The sequence below is a fragment of the Pteropus medius genome, unplaced genomic scaffold (assembly GCF_902729225.1).
Source record: "Pteropus medius unplaced genomic scaffold, Ma_sr-lr_union100, whole genome shotgun sequence".
Lineage (NCBI taxonomy): Eukaryota > Metazoa > Chordata > Mammalia > Chiroptera > Pteropodidae > Pteropus > Pteropus medius.
In genome coordinates, this window is record NW_024349804.1 from 8,812,088 (window position 1) to 8,834,002 (window position 21,915).

General features: G+C 40.6%; 1 protein-coding gene across 2 annotated transcripts in view; it reads left to right on the top strand.

Moving 5' to 3' along the window:
* RAB28 (RAB28, member RAS oncogene family) overlaps positions 1-9,288 on the top strand; it is a 73,080-nt gene extending 63,792 nt beyond the window's left edge. Inside the window, exons 7-8 of one of the 2 annotated variants that reach the window (XM_039838177.1) lie at positions 6,989-7,083; positions 8,351-9,288. In XM_039838177.1, coding sequence (XP_039694111.1) covers positions 6,989-7,078 — 90 coding nt within the window. In that variant the 3' untranslated portion in view covers positions 7,079-7,083; positions 8,351-9,288. The remainder of the gene's footprint in view (positions 1-6,988; positions 7,084-8,350) is intronic. The other variant, XM_039838176.1, reaches the window with a different exon arrangement.
* Positions 9,289-21,915: the final 12,627 nt, after the last annotated feature.

Below are 21,915 nucleotides of genomic sequence, written 5' to 3' on the forward strand. Positions count from 1 at the left end.
TGCCATTATGATAGCATACCAGCTCACATATTTGGTAGAATAAAAAATTCAGAGCAAGAGCCCATAGTTTAAAGTTAAGCTTCAAAAGTGGTTAGCTTAAAAGCAACAGAAAAATTACATTTTTCCTGAATTCTCTCCACTCCATCCCCACCCCATGCAGCTAAAAAGGGGTAATCATCTTTTCCTATCCTTAAATTTTTCTTTAATTCTTTTAGAGTTAGTTCAGTGTATTTTCATAGTCTCTCTTTCTCTCTCTGTGTGTATGTGTTTTAAAACAATTAGGGCAAATATTTATTGAAAATTTTTATGCTGATGTGTCAGCTTCTAGGACTCAGTTAAAATATTTGGAATTCTGGACATCTGCTACTTTTATTTGTCATTATTCAAAAGACATTTGTTTTAGCACTTATATGGCCAGGCACAGTTAAGATATTTTATGCCATGTAAATTACTCCCAGGCACATAAAAATAATTACTCGTTTTGGGCCTATGAGGAGGAATACAAGAATGAGAAATCTCCATGATTCTCTTGATCACACAGAACTTGGCAGAACCCACAGGTCAAGTACTTCCTCTGCTTTTTAGCTTTTCTTTCGAAATGGTGTTTGAAAAATAATGTTTAGTTAGATAATCCATGAATGAGTATCAAATAATCATATATTTGTTGATATTTACTAAGATATAGTTGCTGCCTCCAGTGAGGAAAATTAATATGTGCCAGGCACTGCACTATCTCATTTAATCCTCGTAATAACTCTGTGGGGCCAGTGGCCCATATTATTTTATGGGCAGGAAACAGACTGTGGAGAGGTTAAGTAACTTGATCCACTAACCTGTGCTTAGGCAGTGGTGGAGCTAGGATTTTAAGTCAGGCCTGTTTGACAGCAGTGTCCTAGAGTTTCCACTCTACCATAGTGGAAGAAGATTTACTGGGCAGTTTGGAGTGTGTGTATGTGGAGCGAGGGGGTAAGAAAATGGCTGAAGGAGAAGCTGGCATGAACAAATCGAAACGCTTAGGTTATATTTTGGAAAAGAAGAATAATTTGGTTAAAATCAATGACCATTCTTGTTGGAGTGTGAGGGAATTTGAGAAAAGATTATGGAGATTTATGAATGCCAAGGTGATAAATTTTATCTAACATTGACAGTAGGAAATAATTTTAAGCAGGGGAATAAATGAAAGCAGTTTTTAGATAGGAGTAATCTAATTGGATGTTTTTGTGTGTGGTTGAATGGGAAAGAGGTTTAAGCAAGGAGAGTAGTTATTGCCCTCAGCGTGTTAAGGACCAGAATCAGGGCGGATGAGAAGGAATGGATGTAGGAGACATTTCAAAGAAGAATCGATAGGTCAATCGATAGGAATGACTGGTTAAAGGAGAGAAGGAGAAGTTCAAGATCACTTTGAGATTTCTCACCTAGAGGAATGGAGAAAGGGGAGACCCAGAGGTTGATGGGCCCTCTGTAGAGGAGAAAGCGTGCTGGTGCCCGAGCTCTGGGGTGGTGCGTAGGTTGAGTGATAACTCAGAGATGAAGTGAGTTGATACTTTTCAAAGGCCTAATTTTAGGGAAGCTTTGTTAATATTCTTAGTTCACTCTTAGACTTAACATCTAGGCATATATTAACTAAAGAGATATCAGATGTGTTCACTATGTAGCTCTCTAACCTCCCTGTATACCCTACCTTGTTTATTAGTGCACCCCATCTTGTTTATAATACCGTGAGCTTTAATTCAACCTTCAGCTTGTTAATAGCATTTACATGGAATCCATTCATTTGAAGATGAATGATTTACCTTTGTGTAGGTAAGCTTCAATTTACTTTCTTCAGCCTGATGAATTTCATGCCTTTGCCAAATAAATTATTGATTTCATAATTAATATTTCTCAGTGGAAACATTTTTGAAAGTTTATTTCTTTAAAAGATGTTTCTAGGAACATACTTGCAAGCTGAGTTGAGCACAGCGTATTTTTTTAAAAATTAAAACATATTTGACATATAACATGTAAATTTAAGATGTATAATGTTAATTTTGTATTTATATATTATAATATGATTGTCACTGAAGTAATAATTAGCACCTCTCTAACATTATATAATTACTTTTTTAGTAGTTGGAATAATTGGGTTCTAGTCTCTTAGCAAGTTTGATGATTATGATACAATATGGTTGTCTGTATTCCCTGTACTGTACATTATATCTCTAGGAATTATTTACTACTCATTGTAGGTTTGTACCCTTAAACACCATCTGTTCTGTCACCCAACCCTCCATCCCCTGGTAACTACCATTTTATTCTGTTTTCACAAGTTTGGCTTTTTAAAAAAAATCCACATATAAGTGATATCATACAGCACTTGTCTTTCTCATGTGTGACTTATCTCACTTAGCATAATTTGTTCAAGCTTCATCCATGTTGTCCAAAGTGGCAGGGTGTCCCAGGGTGTCCTCCTTTCTCATGGCTGAATAATATTCCATTTTGTGTGGTGTGTGTGTGTGTGTGTGTGTGTGTATTATTGTGTGTGTGTGTATGTATGTATATATCACATTTTATTTATCCATTCCTCTGTTGTTGAACCCTTAGATTGTTTCCATATCTTGGCTATTGTAAATAACTGCAGTGAACATGGTAGTGCATATATCTTTTTGAATTAAGTGTTTACATTTTTTTTTTTAAATGCCCAGAAGTGGAATTGTTGGATCATATGGTAGTTCTATGTTTGATTTTTTGAGGAACCTCTATACTGTTTTCCATAGTGGCTGCGCCATTTTCCATTCCCACCAACAGTGCTCAAGGGTCCCCTTCTCTCCATATCCTCGCCAGCATCTCTCTTGCGTTCTCCATGGTGGCCACTCTAACAGGTGTAAAGTAATAGCTCATTGTGGTGTTAATTTGCATTTCTCTGATGATTCGTAGTATCGAGCATCTTTTTCATGTACCTGTTGGCCATTTGGATGTCTAGGGCCAGGAAAACAAAAAAAAGACAAAGAAGTTCAGATTTTATGTGAGAGTGAGCGAGTGAGCTCATGTCTGGTTATGTGGGTTTTATGCCATTTGAAAGATTCCTGAGGGAATTCGGTGAAACATTTGAAAGTGTTTTTGATTTATTTTATAGAGAAGGAGGTAGATGGTAGACTCACCAGTCATGTGGAAATTGATGTTACGGTAATTTAGTTTGTGACAAAAGTATTTATAATAAGGCTTTAGTCTTAGTTCCATTCACTGATTATTTTAAGAGATTCTGTTATTTTAGCTCTAACCTAGATCGTTTCTGTTTGGGAGTTATATAAAATGAGTCATCAGCACACTTTGCAAGTTTTGTAAGGAAGAGAAAGAGGAAGAGGAAGAAAAGAAAGAGAATGCAGTTTACGAATACAGTGAACATTTTTGAGGATCTTCTTTTGCCAGGGACCACACTAGAATCTGGGATTACAGAGATGAATAAGTTAAAATCCTCATCCTCAGGGAGCTCCCAGAATCAATGGGACAGACAGATACTTCAACATTTAAGTACACTCTCTTTGCATTTCTGACAATTCCAAGTTAGTTAATAGTTTTATTTTCATTGTTTTTCTGTTCTCCTCTTCTCTCCTCCCTCCCCCAACCATTCTTCTCTAAGATAGTGTTAAAGCTGGGAAGAGTTGTTAATAAACATCCTAGTTTCTCAAATTGTTCAGAGTATTTTGTTTACAAAGTAGTCAAACCTTTAGGAGAAAACATAAATTTACAAGTGCTATTCTCTAGGAAGTCCAGCATTCAGCTCGTGAATCATGCCTTAGGCAATGTAAGGAGAAAATGCATAGTCTTATATCTTATCTCTTTCAGTCTGAATTGCATGGAGGTTTTGCCATATATACTTGGCGTTAAGAATTTTTAATACATTCTTAATACATTTTTAAGCCTTGACATTTTCACTTGCCGGTTAATAAACAATGAATATCTATCTGTTTGGTAACAAAATATGCATTAGTTTCTGTAAAACAAAAATTTCTCTTATGTCTGAGATACTCATTTAACTTGCTAAAAATATATATTTTCCTTATAGGACATCTGAGCATTTTCATACTCTATATGGAAGTATCTGGCATAGGGCATGTAGTGGGCATGCTCAAGATTTTCATCGTGTCTTACTTAGCACATAACTGTACAACACAAGTGTCCATTTAACCCTGGGTCCTAGGGGTCTTCTCTTCTCTTCTGCTTAATCCTTTCTTAAGGAGCCATAAGGAGCTTAGATTCGTCTTACCTAGACGTTAATCTTTTTGTCATTTTTCTCCAATATGTTTACAGAGACTGCCTGGGATTTCTTTTTTCATCCTAAACATCACTTGGCTTCCTTGCAGAACGTATTTACCTGTTTTGTACACACTATTCTAACCTTCAGATAATGAACATTGCTTAATGGATTTCCATATCAGATCTCATCATTTTCTTTTTCTATTCACCTTTTAAATTTATTTTTTCATATAGTTTCAAAACTCGATGGGACCTTAAAGAACATATAGACAAACTTGTTTTTTATAGATCAGGAGATTGCGAAGACCAAAGAGGTGAAGTAACTTGGCTAAAGTTATGAATGTGTTATTGGCAGGATATAATGGCGCATTATATGGAAGAAAAAGAAGTAGCTTTTTAAGCTCCTTCCTACTCTGTGCAAAGTACCATGGTTTTAAAGATGCTCTATTCATGCTTTAAATGGTTATCTGTAATCTTGTTCCACTTTGAATGTATATTAATCATAATAATCTTTAATGGTTTGCACATCTATTTTTCATGCTAGACTGTTATGCATCTCGAAAACAGGGATCATGTATTATTTATCTGAATGTCTTCAATGTCTAGAATAGTGATTGGCTTTGAATGAATGATAATGACAAGTGTTTTAGCCTTCAAGGTATGTTTATTCCATATCCTGAGCATGACAAACTATGACTTTCAGAATGATAAATATGTTACCTCTATCTGGATTAAGATAATTGCAGAATAGACCATATTTATCTTTAATGTCTTCCCAAGAGTCCATCTCTACTTTTTATAACTTGCTACCCCACTTCCTAGGTTCCTTTCTTGCTTACCCTCTGGATAGCTACCGCTTCCATTTCCAGTGTCCATTCGCAATTACTCTCTGACACAGTAAGGGTTAAGCTGATGTTCAACCACAAAAACTTCTTTCCTCTTAGGGCCGCTTCATTATTTTTACTCCGTTAAATAATAGAGTGTACTTTGTGGCTCCAAAAATAAAAATTGGTGTTTTGTAGGTAACATTTTCTTAGAAAACTTCAATGAATGACTTATAACTTCACTACTGTGAAGTTTATGGCATGGAAATTCTGTTTTTCTACTCATAGAAAGCAAAGTTTTGAATCTGCAGAGCCTTAATTCTGGCTTCCAATTCAGAAACTTTGCACAAAGCTTTATGTCAAACAGCCAGGGCACTGAAGAAAGATGTTGCCTTTTTAGTTCTTCATTAATTTGATGAAAATTAATGGTGAATATCTAAGTCATTTATGTTAGTCAATACTTTGACCAAAATATCTTGACCAGAGGTCAGTAACTGGTTTGTGTTTAGAGGATCGAGTTTAAACCAACATTTTGGAGGATTAATGAGTTGCTTACTGATTATGAAAATCCCTTCTCTTTATTGTAACCTACAGTTTGTCATGAAACAATTAGGTTTGGGGAGGACAGATAATGGTGTTCAACATTTCACTGACATACCCGCCTCATACCTCATGTGGCAGTTGGCAATGCTTCTGTTGATAGCATCAGGCCGAATGCCTAGTAAATCGTGAGTCTTGTCCAGAAGTTAATACCGCTTGCTAGAGAGTTGGAGCAGAGCGCATCCAAGGCTGATATACCATAGTATCCTGTTCATTTACTCTTAGTTGTTTGTTCCATCTTTATTAATGTTATCACAAACAGCAGCCCGTGTTGACGTGTTTTTTTATGTGTGCTAATTAATAGATGTTGTTATGAAGGTAGAGTTTTCTGAAAGATATTTTGAAATCGTAAAAAAAAAAAAAGCAACTAAAGTTTAAAGTTTAAACATTTAGAGAGCATGTTATCTCTGTCATACTTATTTGTCATATGTGGTCTTTTCATGCTAAGTACAGCAAACAAAAACCTAACACAGTAGGTTTGATTATTAGCAAAACTCTCAGATATTTGAAACAGCAGCTGTTGTGCTTAAATACTGTGTTAGGATTTTTTTTTTTTGGATAACAGGAAAGTGCATTTTGAACATATTTTTATATGGAATTCAGAAGCATGGACTTTAGGGTTGTGAGGAATGGGGCAGTGAGCATCAAAAGGACTTCTTTGACAAGTAATAAATATTATTAAATGTAAAAATTGTGAGTGGTGTATGGCTTGCTCTGATATATGCATCCTTTCCCCACCTTCAAAGAAAATTAGTTCTTCCTCTCTCTTACCATATTATAAATCTACTAGTAAAGTGTTTATCTTGTATGATAATTAGCTGTGTATGTGTTTCTCTTCCCATCAGGTCCACAGTAATGTGTGAACAGATCCTGCATAGTTTACCATTGCTTCCAGTATAGAATGGCTGGCACATAGTAGACCCTCATTAATGTTTGTTTAAGGAAATGGAATTAATACTTTTACTGTATTTAAGCATAGAAAAGCCTTATAATTCTTGGTTGTCCCCTGAAATACTAGGCATTATATATATTTTGTGTAATCGTGATATCAAAACTAGAACTTACAACTTGCCTGAGAGGTTTAGTAGACATGTCTATTTCAGTAATTGAATCAAATTATAAAGAATAATGTTTCTTGATTCTTTGTTTATTTTCCTTGCTTTTATGTGCATATATTCTGCTGTTTCTTTGGTGACATGTTTAAATATATGTGTATATTTCTTTTTCTACTTTGGTGTTCACTTCTATTTTCAGTCATTGAATATACTTTCCATTTTTTCTTTTTCTTCTTCCTTCTTCATCTTGTTTCTGTTGTACGGACTTGACAGCATATTGTCAGGGCAGAAATAGTGACGTACCCGGAAGAAGATAATCAACATACCAACTCTGCTCAGAGTAGAATCTGTTCAATACAGTAGTGCAGGTATTAATGGATAAATTATTGCAATTTTGGGGAGGAGGGTGGTGAGAACTAGTGAATACTATCTTGTTCTTTATTTCATATGAATAGAGAAGTTCAACTGATTATTGTACATTATTGGAATTAATATTGCATACGTCCTGTTTTAGAACTTTGAAAAACTGATCCTTTGCCAGGAGACTTATGAATTAAATAAGGAATTGGGAACAAATTAAAATAACATTGCAGTTACTTTCACACGTATTTGTCTTTATGGTTGTGTTTATTACATGTGCAGTGAGGGGGAGAATTGAGGCAGTTATTTCATTATTCATTCCTTACCATTTTTTTTCCTGAAATAGCCTGGTAATTGAAAGAGTATTTTTAAAATTTGCCTTGAATTACCCTTCTTTGTCTGCTTGTGTGTGCAGACTTAGTAAAACAGTTGAAACAGTAAAGGGTTTGTTTTAATTTAAATTTTTACTTCGAGATGAATGTTAGGGCATATTGCTAAATTTATTATTTAAGATAATCTTTGAATGTGGGTTAGAGGAAGAAAGGAAGAGTTAAAAGTATCTTTTGGTTTAAATTATTTTAAAAATATGAGTATGAGGTAATTTTCTAAATTTCTCATCCTATATTTTGTTAGAGTCATTATTCATAACCCATTAGTGAGCTGTTTGAAAATAAGTTAGGGATTTGGGAGGAAAGTTTTAAAAATTGGCAAAGTTTTAAATATCGGATTGCTCAAAACTTTCTCCTTTATATGTGACTCGCTCTTTAACATTTGTACCTCTCTTAACTCATCAGTTGCTGTAAACATTCTAAAAAAAGTTATGGCTGGATATAGTGGTTCATGGAAATATTAATAAATAATGACTTTTTTACTTTGAAATAATGAGGTCTTGTCTGTCAATTAATATATGTGAATGATTAACTTTAATTCCATTGCTTTAAATTATGACCAGGGTTTAATATTTCATATTAATTTGCCAGTTTTTTATTAGACTTGTGATAACTTCAAGTTTATGTCACGAAACCAGGGAAGACTCAATAAAGGAACTGCTATTACATACTTAAAAAACAAAGCAAAACAAACAAGTCCTTTGTCCTCTCAATTCCAGCTCTACATTAGTTTGTTCTGGTTGATTCTTCTAATATCAGCTCCTGCTTCATTTATGCTGTCTGTCATCAGGAGTTCACCAAAGTTCAGAAAATGAAAATATACTTTAAGGAGCTCTTTCTAAATGTTCTGATGTCCTGATAATAACTCTGTTTTCTTTTATGACAGAGGGTGGTGAAGGCAGATATTGTAAACTACAACCAGGAACCTGTGTCAAGAACTGTTAACCCTCCTAGAAGCTCTATGTGTGCGATTCAGTGAGCGCGTTTTCCTTTCGTATTGATAGTTCTGGCTGCCCTTGGCCTCTGGGGGCCAGAGGACCCCTAGGAACTTGTTTTATCAGTGACCATCTCTGTAGTTCAGTTAACGCTTTCCTCCCAGCTCACTTCATCATTAAGTGTTGCCTCATAGCCACAGGCAGCTAGCTCCTTGGACTGGAAAGAATTCAGCTTCGGGACCACACACTTTGAATTCAAAATGGGAAGCCCATTCTCTGGAATTAGACTGCTTCGTTGAAAAAGAATAATGTTGGTTCTCTTGATGTCCTCACTTCTACTCAGATGTCAATTTTTTAAAACAAATATGAAAACTATCCAAGTCTTGATCTCAGCCAGGATTTTGCCACAGCACAACTTCCTTCTCTTATCTGAGCTCATACATGGCGACATATGCTGCAGAGCGCAGACATGTAAACAAGTAATATATTTTATCTACAGATATGTAAGAAGGCGATCTTTTGCATTCTATTGTGAGTGAAAATATATAAAGCTGTATCTAACTGCAAAAGCTTGAAATAAAGCTGTAATAGAAATATTTTTTTCATTTTTTTAAAAAGGGACCTAAATTGTTTATATTGTAGCTGTAGCTCACAAAGTAGTATTTGATATTGTATTTTTATTACTGTATCATGGTCATTATATATTGTGTAATATTCAGGTTAGATGGCTTTATGAATTTTGATAAATGTCCAGCTGATGCCCCACTTTCTCCTGCAAACTGCATAAGAGTACACCCAGAATGCGTATGACTACTGTTGGATCATTGTGGATCAGAATGTACCTGACGTTCAGATGTTTTTCTCCTGCAAATAAATTTATTTAAATTACTTCGTTTGGGAATTTTCTTTCAGCCACATTTCTTTTACTTACAGAAAAACAAAGTGTATTTGGGTACATCATTGGTGAGTGTGCGAAGTGTAATAAGCACTCAGTCACTTAGAGCTGTGAGGTTGGGCTGAGTAAAGTGTAGACTCCGTAGCCTGGCCTTTCAAGGGCTCTGTGTCAGCTGCACCCTGCCTCCTTCTCCTCTCCTGTCACTCTTCTGGGCACTGCCTTCCTCTGCACAGAGAGCCAGGGACTCCTGTGTGCTCTGTGATGTCCTGCCTTCCTGTCTCTGCCACCTGGAATTCCTCCCCTGTCTCCAAATGTCTGCCTTCTGCCAGCCAGCCTTTAGGCATCATTAGGGCAGGGCTCTGTCTTGGTCACGGCTGTGTTGTATTTTTTTGTGTTAAGGCGCAGTGCCTGGCACAGTGGCTGTTCGTATTTGCTACATCAAAACAGGAATGAACGGCGCCCCTCCACAAAGCCTGTCCGCATCTCCATAGCTGAAAGTTCCACATGAGGACCTCTGGGATGGCCATTATCCCTTCCTGCCTTGTATCAGTTGTTCACGTCCTTGTGTTTTATCGTTGAATAGGTCATGAGCTTATTGAAGGGCAGTCCTGTGTCTGTTCTATCTCACGTCCCTCAGGAGTGCCTAAGCAGTGGGCCTTACCACAAGTGTGTGCAGAAAGTTTGGACATCTAAGTTTACAGATGTAAGGGTATTTAGAAAACTTGTTATTTCACATCTTGCGTGGCAAAGGAAACTTAAGTTTGGAGAGAAAAAAGAACTTGCAAGAGGTCATGGAATCACAGAGCCACAACCCATAAGAAATCTTCTGTCTCTAGGCCAGGGTGACATTTGTCAAGCGTGTTTCGAAATTTAAGAAAGTTTATAACTTGTGTCTGCTGTACTATTAGGTAGTGGGTCCAATCTTTGTCTACTCTGATTTTTATATTTTTTCCATTTTGTTGCAATTAAGCATCCTTTTAATAATCCTTTCAGGGTAGTTCAGTTTATCCTTCTTTTTAACATCTTCCTGATATATGGTGGCGGGTGTGCCAGGGAGAGCTCCATATAAAGTCGGATAAAAACCTGAACCCTCAAGGCTCTTACAGTCTGCTAGGAGAGAGGTTTGTTGTTGCTACTGTTTTAAAACTGTGACCAAAAAAACTATTAGCAACAATAAACGAATAAAATTGCAGGATACAGAATCAATGTACAAAAATCCATAGCGTTCCTATACACTAACAGTGAATTTTCAGAAAAAGAAATGAAAAAGAAATTTCTTTTGCATTTGCAACAAAAAGAATACCTAGGAGTTAACCTAACAAAGCATGTGAAGGACCTGTCCAATGAAAACTGTAAGACATTAGTAAAAGAAATTGAAGAAGACACAAAGAAATGGAAAGATATTTTGTGTTCACGGATTGGAAGAATCAACATAGTTAAAATGTCTTTATTACCCAAAGCAATATACAGATTTAATGCAATCCCCATCAAAATCCTAATGGCATTTTTTAAAGAAGTAGAACAAAAAATCATCAGATTTGTATGGAAGCACGAAGGACATCGAATGGCCAAAGCCATCTTGAGAAAAAAGAACAAGTCTGGAGGTATCACTCTGCCTGACTTCAAATTATACTACAAAGCAACAGTAAAATAGCATGGTATTGGCAGAAAAACAGACACACAGACCTATGGAACAGTTCTGAGAGTCCAGAAATAAACCCTCTTGTATACGGGCAAATAATTTTCGACAAAGGAGCCAAAAACATTCAATGGAGTCAAAAACATACATGGAGTAAGAAAAGCCTCTTCCATAAATGGTGGTGGGAAAACTGGAAAGCCACTTGCAAAAGAATGAAACGGCACTGCTGTGTGTCACCATGCACCACGATGGGCTCAAAACGAATCAAAGACCTGACTATAAAACCCGAAACAAAAAGTAACATGGAAGAAAACATAGGTACCAAACTCATGGACTTTGGATTTAGAGAGGATTTTATGAATTTGACCTCAAAGGCAAGGGAGGTAAAAGCAAAAATAAACAAATGAGACTGTATCAAACTAAAAAGCTATTGCTCAGCAAAAACAAAACAAAACAAACAAGACAGGCCAACATCTGAATGGGAGAAGATATTTGCAAACAATGCCTCTGATAAGGGCCTAATATCCAAAATATACAAAGAACGCGTACAACTCAACAACAAGAAAACAAGCAGTCCAGATAAGAAATGGACAGAGGACCTGAACAGACATTTTGCCCAAGAAGAACATAGAAAAGGTCAACAGATATATGAAAAGATGCTCAACCTCACTGGCCATTAGGGAAATGCAAATCAAAACCACAATGAGATACCATCTCACACCTGTTAGAATGTCTGTCATCAACAAGCAAGTAATAACAAGTGTTGGAAAGGTTGTGGGGAAAAAGGAACCCTCATACACTGCTGGTGGGAATGTAAATTGGTGCAGCCACTATGGAAAACAGTAAGGAGATTCCTCAAAAAAATCAAAAATAAAATTACTGTACCACCCAGCAATCTCTCTTCTGGGTATCTACTCAACAAAAACATGAAAACATTTATTTGTAAAGATATATGCACCCTGATGTTCATAGCGGCATTATTCATGGTGTCCAAAACATGGAAACAACTGAAGTGTCCTTCGATAGATGATTGGATAAAGAAAAGATGAAACGCTGCCATTTGTGACAATGGATGGATCTTGTGATTATCATGCTAAGTGAAATAAGTCAGAAAAAGTTGAGAAACATGTGATTTCACTCCTGTGGGATATAAAACCGAAAGCAACACATGAACAAGACAAGCAGACAGTCATGGACATGGACGTGGACATGGGCTGTTAGTAGTTACCAGAGAGGGAGGTAGATAGGGGTTAAAGGGGTCAAATATATGTATTTGGTGATGGAAGGAAATTTAACTTTGGGTGGTGAACACACAATGCAGTACACATATGATGCATTATTGAATTGTGCACTTGAAACCTATATAAGTTTATTAACCAATGTCACTCCAGTAAATTTAAAAAACTAACTGATCGAAGTCTACTATTAAACTAAACTTGCTGAAGGTTTTACATTTAGTAAGAGGTGAGGCTATGCCCTTTTGGTCATTTTGTGTTGTTTTTACATGTATGTGAAAACTTGAGGATTTTAATTTTTTTTGTCAGTCCAATTATTGCAGTATTTCAAAAGTATGACTTAACACATGTATATGATTATACAAGGCAAGTGCTACAGGCATTCTAGAGGAGACAGAAAGAACTTACAAAAGGTCTGTAATCAGACCAAAATACTTTAGTCATGAGTTTATAAAGTTAGAGCACTGAATGGGGCCGAAAAGGGGGAAGGGGAGAGTGGCCTTCGTTGGATTGCTCTGTCCTGGACATTTCCAGTCACTTGTCACATGAGTTGTTATTTTCTTTTTTTCTCATACTAGTCTCTGACTAGGGTATCTTTGTTCTCATTTTACACATGAGTGACCATACCAAGTCCCTCTTTGAGTCAGTGGTAGAGCCAGGATCGACACAAACCATTTCTAGGATAGGATGGATGAGGCTGGGTACTGATTTAGGCTGCCTTCCATTTGTGAAGATCAGACAACTGACCTCCTTCCTGGGAGATGCCCAGGCCTGGGTGTTACGTTGTTCTTTTAAGAAGTGGTGATGGCCAGTGCTGGTCCGTCCACCTTTTCCCATGGATGCCTAGGCCAGCACTGTGTGTCTAAAGAGGCTAGTGATGGTCAGTGTGCCCTCTGATCACTGAGGCGAGGACAGGAACTTGTCTTGCCCCCTGCCTTTGGCCTCACTGGTTTTATGTCTCTCCCAACTAGACGCGACCAGTCAGAGAGAGCCTTCTGGCTCTAGGACAGCAGGCACAGTGAATGTGCAGTATAGCATACGGCCAAAGCAGATTTCCGAATTCCATGTTACAATTTTCCTCATACCTTGGGTTTTATTTTTAAAACAAAAATGTAGAGTTCATGCTTATTTTACTTTGTTACCTCTCCTGTCTACAGTTTTTAATTTAAAAAATTACAGGTCTTTCCATCTAGTTTTAGGCACTTTGTCTCCTGAAGACTCATGCTATAAAGTTTCAGACTCATTGTGGTCACTTCTGCTGCTTATTGAACTTTGAAAAACACAAAAGTTTTCAGCCAGAACTGGTCATTGGATGTTGCCTTTCAAGCGCACCCTCTATTATGTGTGGCAGACCGCTGCGGAGTGGTTTTGGAGTGGCCCAAAGATCTCCTGTGACTGCTTTATTATTCCAGGAGGAGGTAAGCCAGGGCCCTTGAAAGTCGATCACTGAAACAAAGTGATGGAGCATAATAATTTGTGTGTCGTTTAAAAATAGACAAGTTTTCTGGCCATAACCCCTGCTAGTGATTGCTGTAATGTTGGACATCCTGAAAAACAGTTGCAGGATTCAAAGGAAATGGAAATGCAGACCCGCTGAGCATTGTGGTAGGCATCTGTCAGCCGCCTCCCCAGCATCCAGGTCAGCCCTTCTCCTGCCAACAGTATCCTGACTTCCCGATGGAGCCCTCACCATTTTTAGACATTCACAGCTCTAGAAGTGAATCCTCATTGGCTTAAACTCAATTAAATATTAATTCCTCCTGGCCGCACTGATTGGCTCAGAAATGAGTGAATAACTCCATTAGACCTAATGAAACTGGAGGGGACATTTGCTGAGGTTTCTGAAAAAGAAAAGAAAAAGGAAATGAAGGAAAAAAACCTGCTGTTCCCTGAAGTTTCCAGGTAACTCCGCCCACTGTACTTGAATGAGAAAGATGGAGCTCTGAGCGATATTGGCAGCCATTTCGAGGACAGAAAGGGAGCCTGCCCCAATCCAGAGCTGAGCCAAGGGAGCAGAGGTGAGAAGTTGAGACAGTCCTGGTCCTTGACACTGAGTCCCAGATCAAGCCTGCCACAAATTGTCTTAACAGCATGACTCAATTTTTTTTTTTTTTTAAATCATTTTGGCTACTGTTACTTTTTTTCTGTTACTTCTTACATACGACTTCTTACATGTAACCAGGACTTTGCTTGGCACCAAAGGCAGAGATGAACGTGATCTGTGTTTTGTCCTTAAGATCTTAGTCTAGGCACAGTATAACTTAGTATAACTCATCAGAATGTCATATAACTTAGTATAACTTATCAGAATGTCATCAGATTCTTAAATGCTTCAATAAAACTATCATATGACATAGGAAGATGTGAAAAAAACAGGGATTTCAAAGGACAGGAATCGGGGTCAGCAGTGTAACAGAGTGGCCTTCAAAAGCTGATGTACTCTCAGGCTATGGTAAAGGGAAAGAGTCTTCTCTGAGTTGGTTTGTGCGTATAAATCATCTGGAGAATCCCGATTCAGTAGATCCAGGGTGGGCTTTGAGATTCTCCCTTTATAACAAGCTCCCAAGGGTTACTAACGCTGCTGGCTTTTGGACTGCACTCTGAATTGTAAGGGATTAGACCGTGCCTGCAGTACTTTTCCCCTTCTGGTGCCCTCTTAAAGAGGATAACAGGGCTCGTTCTGATCATGGAGAAGGGATCTAATGTCAGATGAAGCAGTCGAAGGAAGACAATCCACTTAGCATGGAAAAGAGAAGGCCTTGACGAGACTCTGAAGGCAGTCTCCACATAAGTAAAAGACTATGCTTTAGAAAAAGATTAAACTTAGACTGTAGAACCTGTAGGACTCCAGAAATAGATGGGTAGGTAGAAGCTATAGAAAGATTTCAGTCCAGCCCAAGAAAGAACCTTACAAACATCTTCCAAAAGAAGGAAGATTGCTTTACGAAGTGTTGTGTCACATTGCAGGGTTGCAAACTCATATATGGCATCAGAGGCTAGGCAGGTAAGTAAATGAATAAAATGCAGTTAAGAGGTAAGAGCAGGTGTCCTGTCTACAGCCATTCCAATTCAGTTTTTAAAATTATTTTGGCCAGATTAAACCTCTGTGTGGCTAGGGCCACTGCTAGCCCATATAGAACTGTTATGCAAATTAGAAAAAACTTACTTTCTCAAGTCTCTACTTAACCTCTCTTTGAAAATTGTCACACTGTTTTTTTTAGAGAAAGGCACTTTAATTTCCTGGAAAATGGGTGATAAATCTATGGTACCTGTGATTTGAATGGGAGCCCTATCGATTGGCTGAATTCTGCCCTTTGGTGGCCAGACTGTAACCTCGGTGACTATAAACCTTAATGTCTGGATGTAAGCTGATGAAATTAGGAGAGAAAATTATTTGTCAGACTTTTCAGAAAGCAAAATCATAGTGTTCAAGCTAGGCTCTAGGGACACATGATGCCTAAGGACGCACAGTGCCGAGGGACACAGCATCTGCCCTCGGGTTAGCAGGTTGTCCTGGCATCCTAGGTATGAGCAGAGAATTCATCCTTGTCAGTGGTGCGTGGGGCTCCGAGAGCAAGTCAGTTCTGCCTGGACGAGGCTGAGGGAGTGGTCAGAACAAGAACAGATGTGACGGGAAGCGAGGCTTGGACAGACGGCCTTGAGGAGACAGTCCCCACTCCCGACACCTGCACCCCTGGCAAGCGAGCCTCACGGTTGCGCAGCGCCTTTGGAGCCGCGTGCATCCCTTCCGGTCTGGCCCTTCATCACTGGAGCGTTGGAAGAGAGGGAAGGCAGACTCCTTGTTTTAAAGTTCCGCTTCCAGGTCATACTGAATGTTCTTAGGCCTCCCACGTTACAGACTGAAGTAGACTCCGGGCTGGGGGTCAGGCTGTGGGAGGCAAATGTCAGTGGCACTGCACAGACACCAGCTCAGTGAGCCCCTGTCCCCTAAGCCTGGTGACTTGGCTGCCTCTCACCTTAATGAGCCTGAGTCCATAGGTGGCCCATAGATGGGATTCCTAGCCACCGCGTCTCTCGGGCTCCGTTAGCCTGCTGCCTTCAGAGGCTTCCACAATCTGCCGCACGCACAGCTGTGAGAATGAAGTTGACCCATGGTTGGTTCTAAAGCCCTCAGTGGCTTCTCACGGCCTTCTCCATCAAAGGAAAATGACTTCCTCAGCGTGACGTTTCGAATCTTCTAACTGCTTCCCCATCCTTTCTTCGGAGACATCTGTTCATCTTCAACTCTGTTGACTTGTTTTGTTCTAGCAAGTGATCCCTCACCTCTGAGTCTCCACTGGGATTTCCTCTAGGGACAGAAGGATCTTGAAGAGGCAAGTTAGAAAACTTGCTTCTTCTCTTGGCTCAAAAACCAGTCGGTTGGATGACTGGTCGCAGCACTTGATGTCCCTGAGCTGTTTCCTGGGGCCCAGTCGTGCAGTGCAGTCGTGTGTTCTTGTCGCCATGGCTTATTATGGACGCAGTGTAGGGATACTGAGCTCTTTGTAAACCTCCTCTCATTTGATGTGTATGGCCCCTGGTATTCCTCACCTCCTGGTATTCACTGCCTCCTGATAGTCACAGCCTGTGTTATCCTCTCACACTGAGTCAGGGCTAAGCCATGTGACCCATAGAATACTGCAGACAGGATGGTGTGATTTCCAAGGTGAGGTCATAAGAGCTTCCATGTAGCTTCCATGATAGTTCCTCCAATTCCTCCTTCTGAGGGAAGCCAGACACCGTGCCATGAGGACACTCAAATAACAATGTAGAGATGGCCATCTAAAGAACACATCATACCGACAGCATCAACTTGCCACCTTGTTGATGCAGCCATCTTGGAATTGAACCCCCAGGCTTTTCATCTGATAGCAGCCTTACCAGAGACCTTGAACTAGAAGCACCGAGCTAAAATGCTCCCAAATTCCTGATCCACGAAACTATGAGAGATAATAAACCATTGTTGTTGATTAAGCCACTAAATCTTGGGGTAATTTGCTTCATAGCAATATGTGACTAATACAGTGGGTGTTTGTATTATCTCTGGCAAATAGGGAAACTGAGGCTCAGGACAGTTTAATAACCTGTCCGAGGTTGAACAGTCTGAGAATGGTGGACCAGGACTCTGCATCCGGGTCTGTCTGGTTCAGAAGCAGGATTACTGAGCCTTCTAGTCCTCTATGCAGCACTAATGTGGGATGATTCCATCGACAGCCATGCGCACAGGCAGGTAGGATCTCTGCACGGTAGTGAAGGCTTATGCCTACAAGGTTTTGTCCTGGTGCCTCTCTTTTGGTCTTAACATATGTTAGTAATGTTGAATTGTTTCTTATACGCAGTAAATAGCCTTAGGAACCTTTCATTCAAAATCGTTTATCCTAACTTGAGTTGTATAAAATCACAGCACACAAGTGGCTTATTAAAACAGAAGGAACCACCCTTCCATAGAAGGACGCTTTGTTTTCCTTCTTTTTCTCTCCCTTCCTCCGAATCCTGAGTCCTCCCCACCCTCTGCAGTGCCCCCCTCCCTTTTGGGTAGAAGTTACTAAGCCCTCTTGTGCCCTTTGCTTGTACATGGAAGTGAGTCCTCCAGCTTTTCATCTGACCACAGCCTCATTGGAGACCCCTGGCTAGAAGCACTCAACCAAGTTCTTGGCACCACCATGCCACCCTGCAGCCCTGAGGCCACTTGCCCTACTCCCCTCAGACCATGAACTCCATAAAGCCAAGAACCCTGTTGTTTTTATCTGTCTCCCTGGCGCCTGGCACCAAAGAGGCATCCAATAAAAGTTTATTGAATGAATGAAACTTATCTGCATCGTAGGTTGTCACGAGCAACTATAAGCAGCCTGTGGGGCGAGCTGGGAAGAGTTCTGCCCTGCAGACTGTCAACCAAAGCATAGACCTTGTGTTAGCTGGGAACCAGCTAAGTGACCTGGGCGAATTCCTCCCCCTCTGCTGGGCTCTGTTTATCTGCAGTGAGTTTCTTAGGTGCTGTCAGTGGTTCCCCAACTTGGTTGATCATCAGAATTCTCTGCAAAGCTTAAAATACTGGTGCTGGGACTCCACCCCAGGTACAAGGTCCCGCGTTCTGTTAGGGATCCCTGCACAAACTCATCTCTGTGCATCTACCCCGCCCTTATGTGACCAAACGTATAGCCAGCTTGAAGCTTTAGTTTGCAAGTCTGCAAAGTGGGGGCGATTCCTGTGGTGACTGCGCTGACAACTTCACGGAGCTCAGAGGAGACCATAATCATGGAGGCGGGGAGGGGAAGGACCTCTAAAACGCCAAACAAGTCCAGACAAGTATGCAAACTATTGGCCTTTTTTGTCCGCTTTTCTAAGTGTGGCTCAGAGTTCAATTTTGGCTAACCAACCCCAGAAGAGCACTAATGGAGGCCCCCCTCCGCCCCGTTATGGGTGGGTAATCCCCTGTTGAGGCTCTGTCTTTTGCTTCTCCCACAAGCAGTTCAGATTCCCTTGAAGTCCCCCCATTTGTTTCTAACTTGGGGGTGGAGCTTTGTCTCTTTCCAGTTTCCCAAAAACTCTTGACTCTTGAGCCAACTTAACCATTTCCTCTCCCCCTATTCCACCCCCGAGTCCTCTGACACTTTCTCAAGTTTGTCTTCCAAATTGGCGGGTGGCCCACTAACGGACTGGCGAGCTGCCCTATGTTTGGGTCAGGGTGTAGGGATGATGCTGTAAAAAGTTGACAGAGAGCTGAGTGAACCAAGATGTGGGTGCTGTCTCATTACTCCTCCCACCGCTAAGCGCAGAGGGGACCTAGTCTACTCTGGTTTTTGTGTTCTCTTTGGAGGCCCGCCCATGGCGATTCTCTATAAGAAACGGGAGAGGGAAGATGGGGGTAAGGCATCAAGGATGTATTGAGTAGTTACTCTGCACCAGGTACCATGCTAGGTACTTTGTACATATTTTTCATAACAGCCAAGCTTTTTAACATCTCCTTTGCCATGTAGTTTACATTGGCCATCTAAGCTAATCCTGATCCCGGGCCTCACTGCAAATTGCGGTTCTCATCTTCTCTATCAGGAGACTTGGAGGAGTAAAACGTCTTCTCCCATGTCACACAGCAAGATGCAGAACCAGGATTTGAACCCTGCTCTTACTGTAGAGTCTGTCCTGTCCGACAGAAATGATGTTTGTTCACACTCCATATTTAGCATTTAGATTTCCAGGGAAATGCTTGGACCTGGAATGGGATGTCTTTTAAGTTTTTGGAGCCAAAGTTATTTAAATTTTATGGCTAGGAAAAATGTAAACTTACGTTTTCAGCAGACCAGAGATGATAAAGTATGCATTTGTCAAATAAAATTCTTTGCTGTGATAAAGTAAATCATTCCTTGGCCTTGTGAAAAATTAGGCCTCACTCGAACTGTTTTCACTTCAGCCTTTGCTAATATTTCTGTTATCTCCATTAGGGATTACAATGATGAATGCCTTTTATTTGCATCGTTAAGCACTTCAGTGAACGTGTGAACACGTAGAGCTTCATAAGTCATAGGGAAATGAAACAACATGGTCTCATGGAAAGAAGAAAAATCTTGAGAGTGTCTGACAGGTTGGGGTTAGCATCCTGTCTCTGCCACTCTGTAGCTATGCACACTTGGTCAAATTCCTTAGCTTCTCTGGGTCTCAGTTCCCTCATGCTTAAAACATAGATGATAATACTTGCTGGGTAATTTTAAGGATGAAATGAGATGACATAGCACTTTGCACTGTTCCTGGCATGAAGTAAGTACCTAATAAATGTCGTGGTTGTTATTGGAATAGCTCTCATGGTAACTAGTTATTTAATCACATGCCCAGGGCTCGTTTTAGTTACTCGTCCTCTGGGCAGCAAGACTGTGTAGGTCTTTTTGTCTGGTGGGCCCCTGGGACCTGCTGTTGTACTTCTGTCCTGGTAGAAATAGATCAGGCAGTGGACAGGTGAAGCTCATTGATAAGTGTATCTGTTGGGATCCTTTTGGCTGCAAGTAACAATCTCTAACTTAGTGTCTTAAACAAGAACATCATCGTCTCTTACAACAAGTATTCTCAGGGTGAGGTGATTCCAGGTTCGTTCAACTGAGTTACTAGGAGATGCCGCCAAGTTCCCAGATTCTTAACCTTTTTGCCACCTTCAGTCTGTTGGCTCTTAGGCTGTATCCCTCATGGTCCCAAGATGGCTGCAGTAATTCCAGGCATCACATCTTTATACCACAAAACAAAAGGCCAGAAAGAGGAAAGAGAGAGGGCCAGTCTCATCCTCATGTCTCCTTCAAAGAAAGAAGAAAAATTTCTCCAAAGCTCCACTTCCCAGAAGACTTCTCAGCCCTTTCGTTGGCCAGAATTTTATCAAATGCTCATCCCAGACCAGTGGTATGGGAAATGGTTAGGGCCAGCGATTCTCAACTCTGGCCGCGAATGAGTTGGGGAGTCTTAAAAATACATACAGATGTCTCGGTTCTACCCTTAGAGACTGATTTCATTGGGCTCATTTGAGACCTTATGCAGGCACGTGTATTGTGTATATACTCCAAGAAGCAATGATGAGCATCTGGGGCTGAGAATCATTAGTTCAGACTCTCCATGTTTTACCCTCTGGGATGGGGAGCATCTTAGTGTTCACTGAAGCACATGGCCCTAGGCTGTCTGAGCCAAGGAAGTTCTGGAAAGGGGAGTGTGGCTGCTGGGTGGATATCCAAAAGGATCTGTCCACACAGGTACAGTTAGGACGTCTGGATCAGGCCACATGATATTGCGAAAAGAACTTATGTTAAAATTTGACGGATCTGAGTAAGAACTCCATGTCTACCACCTGAAAAGCGCGTCAGTTTGGTTAACTTAATCCTCCCGAGCCTCAGTTTCCTTATCCAAACAATGGAGAGAATGCTGCCTCCCTCTGGGAGTAGTTCTGAGGTTAAATGAGAGCAAGGAATTGAGAACAGCTGACCCAGATTAGGGCTAAGTACATGCTAGTTAACATCCCTGGAGGTCAGATTTTCCTATTCCAGAGCAGAAAACGTCATTGGGGCTGCCGCGGGGTCCCTTTGGCCTGTTGGACGTGGTTGTGACCTGAATACTTGACCAAAGCGACAGCAGCAGAGTTCCTCTGTGTTGTTTGGACGGGAGCCTCGTCACAGAGCTCGTCAGAAGGAGGCCCTAGGCAGGGTTGGGTGGAAGGTTTTCGATGACCTTGTAGGAAAGTGTGAGGTGTGAGTTCTGGCTGCATTCTAGGGTGTATCGGAGCCTGCAGAGCCTGTGCTTCCTGCTTAATGGAAGCTCTGGGCACGGCCAGTCTCCTCCCCGTCAACCCGGTGGCCTCTTTATCTGCCTCCTGTCCAGAAAAAAGTCAAGCGTAAACTAACAGTTCATGGAAATGGGATGTCAGGTCACTGAACCAGTATGTTACAGTCAATCTGTTAAAAACAGAGGGCTCCCCATTTGTGAATGTCTCCTCGATAAGCTCTTACAGCATTTACAACCCAGGAAAGTGAATGGCGTCTTACCAGCCCTGGAATCACTGTCCCCTGTGCTTGTCCAGATGACCTCGCGGTGCAGCTAAGTCCAGCCTAATGCAACCCAGCTCGCGTGGACCCACCTGAGCAGAGCTCTGCTCCTTCTGGGCTGGGACCCAGGGATTTCTAAGGAGGAGCAGGTGGGGACCTCCATCTTTGAAAGGCTCAGGGCAAGAAGGACAAAGTAACTCCAGGAGCCTGCATGGTAGAGGGCGCCATCACAGATTGA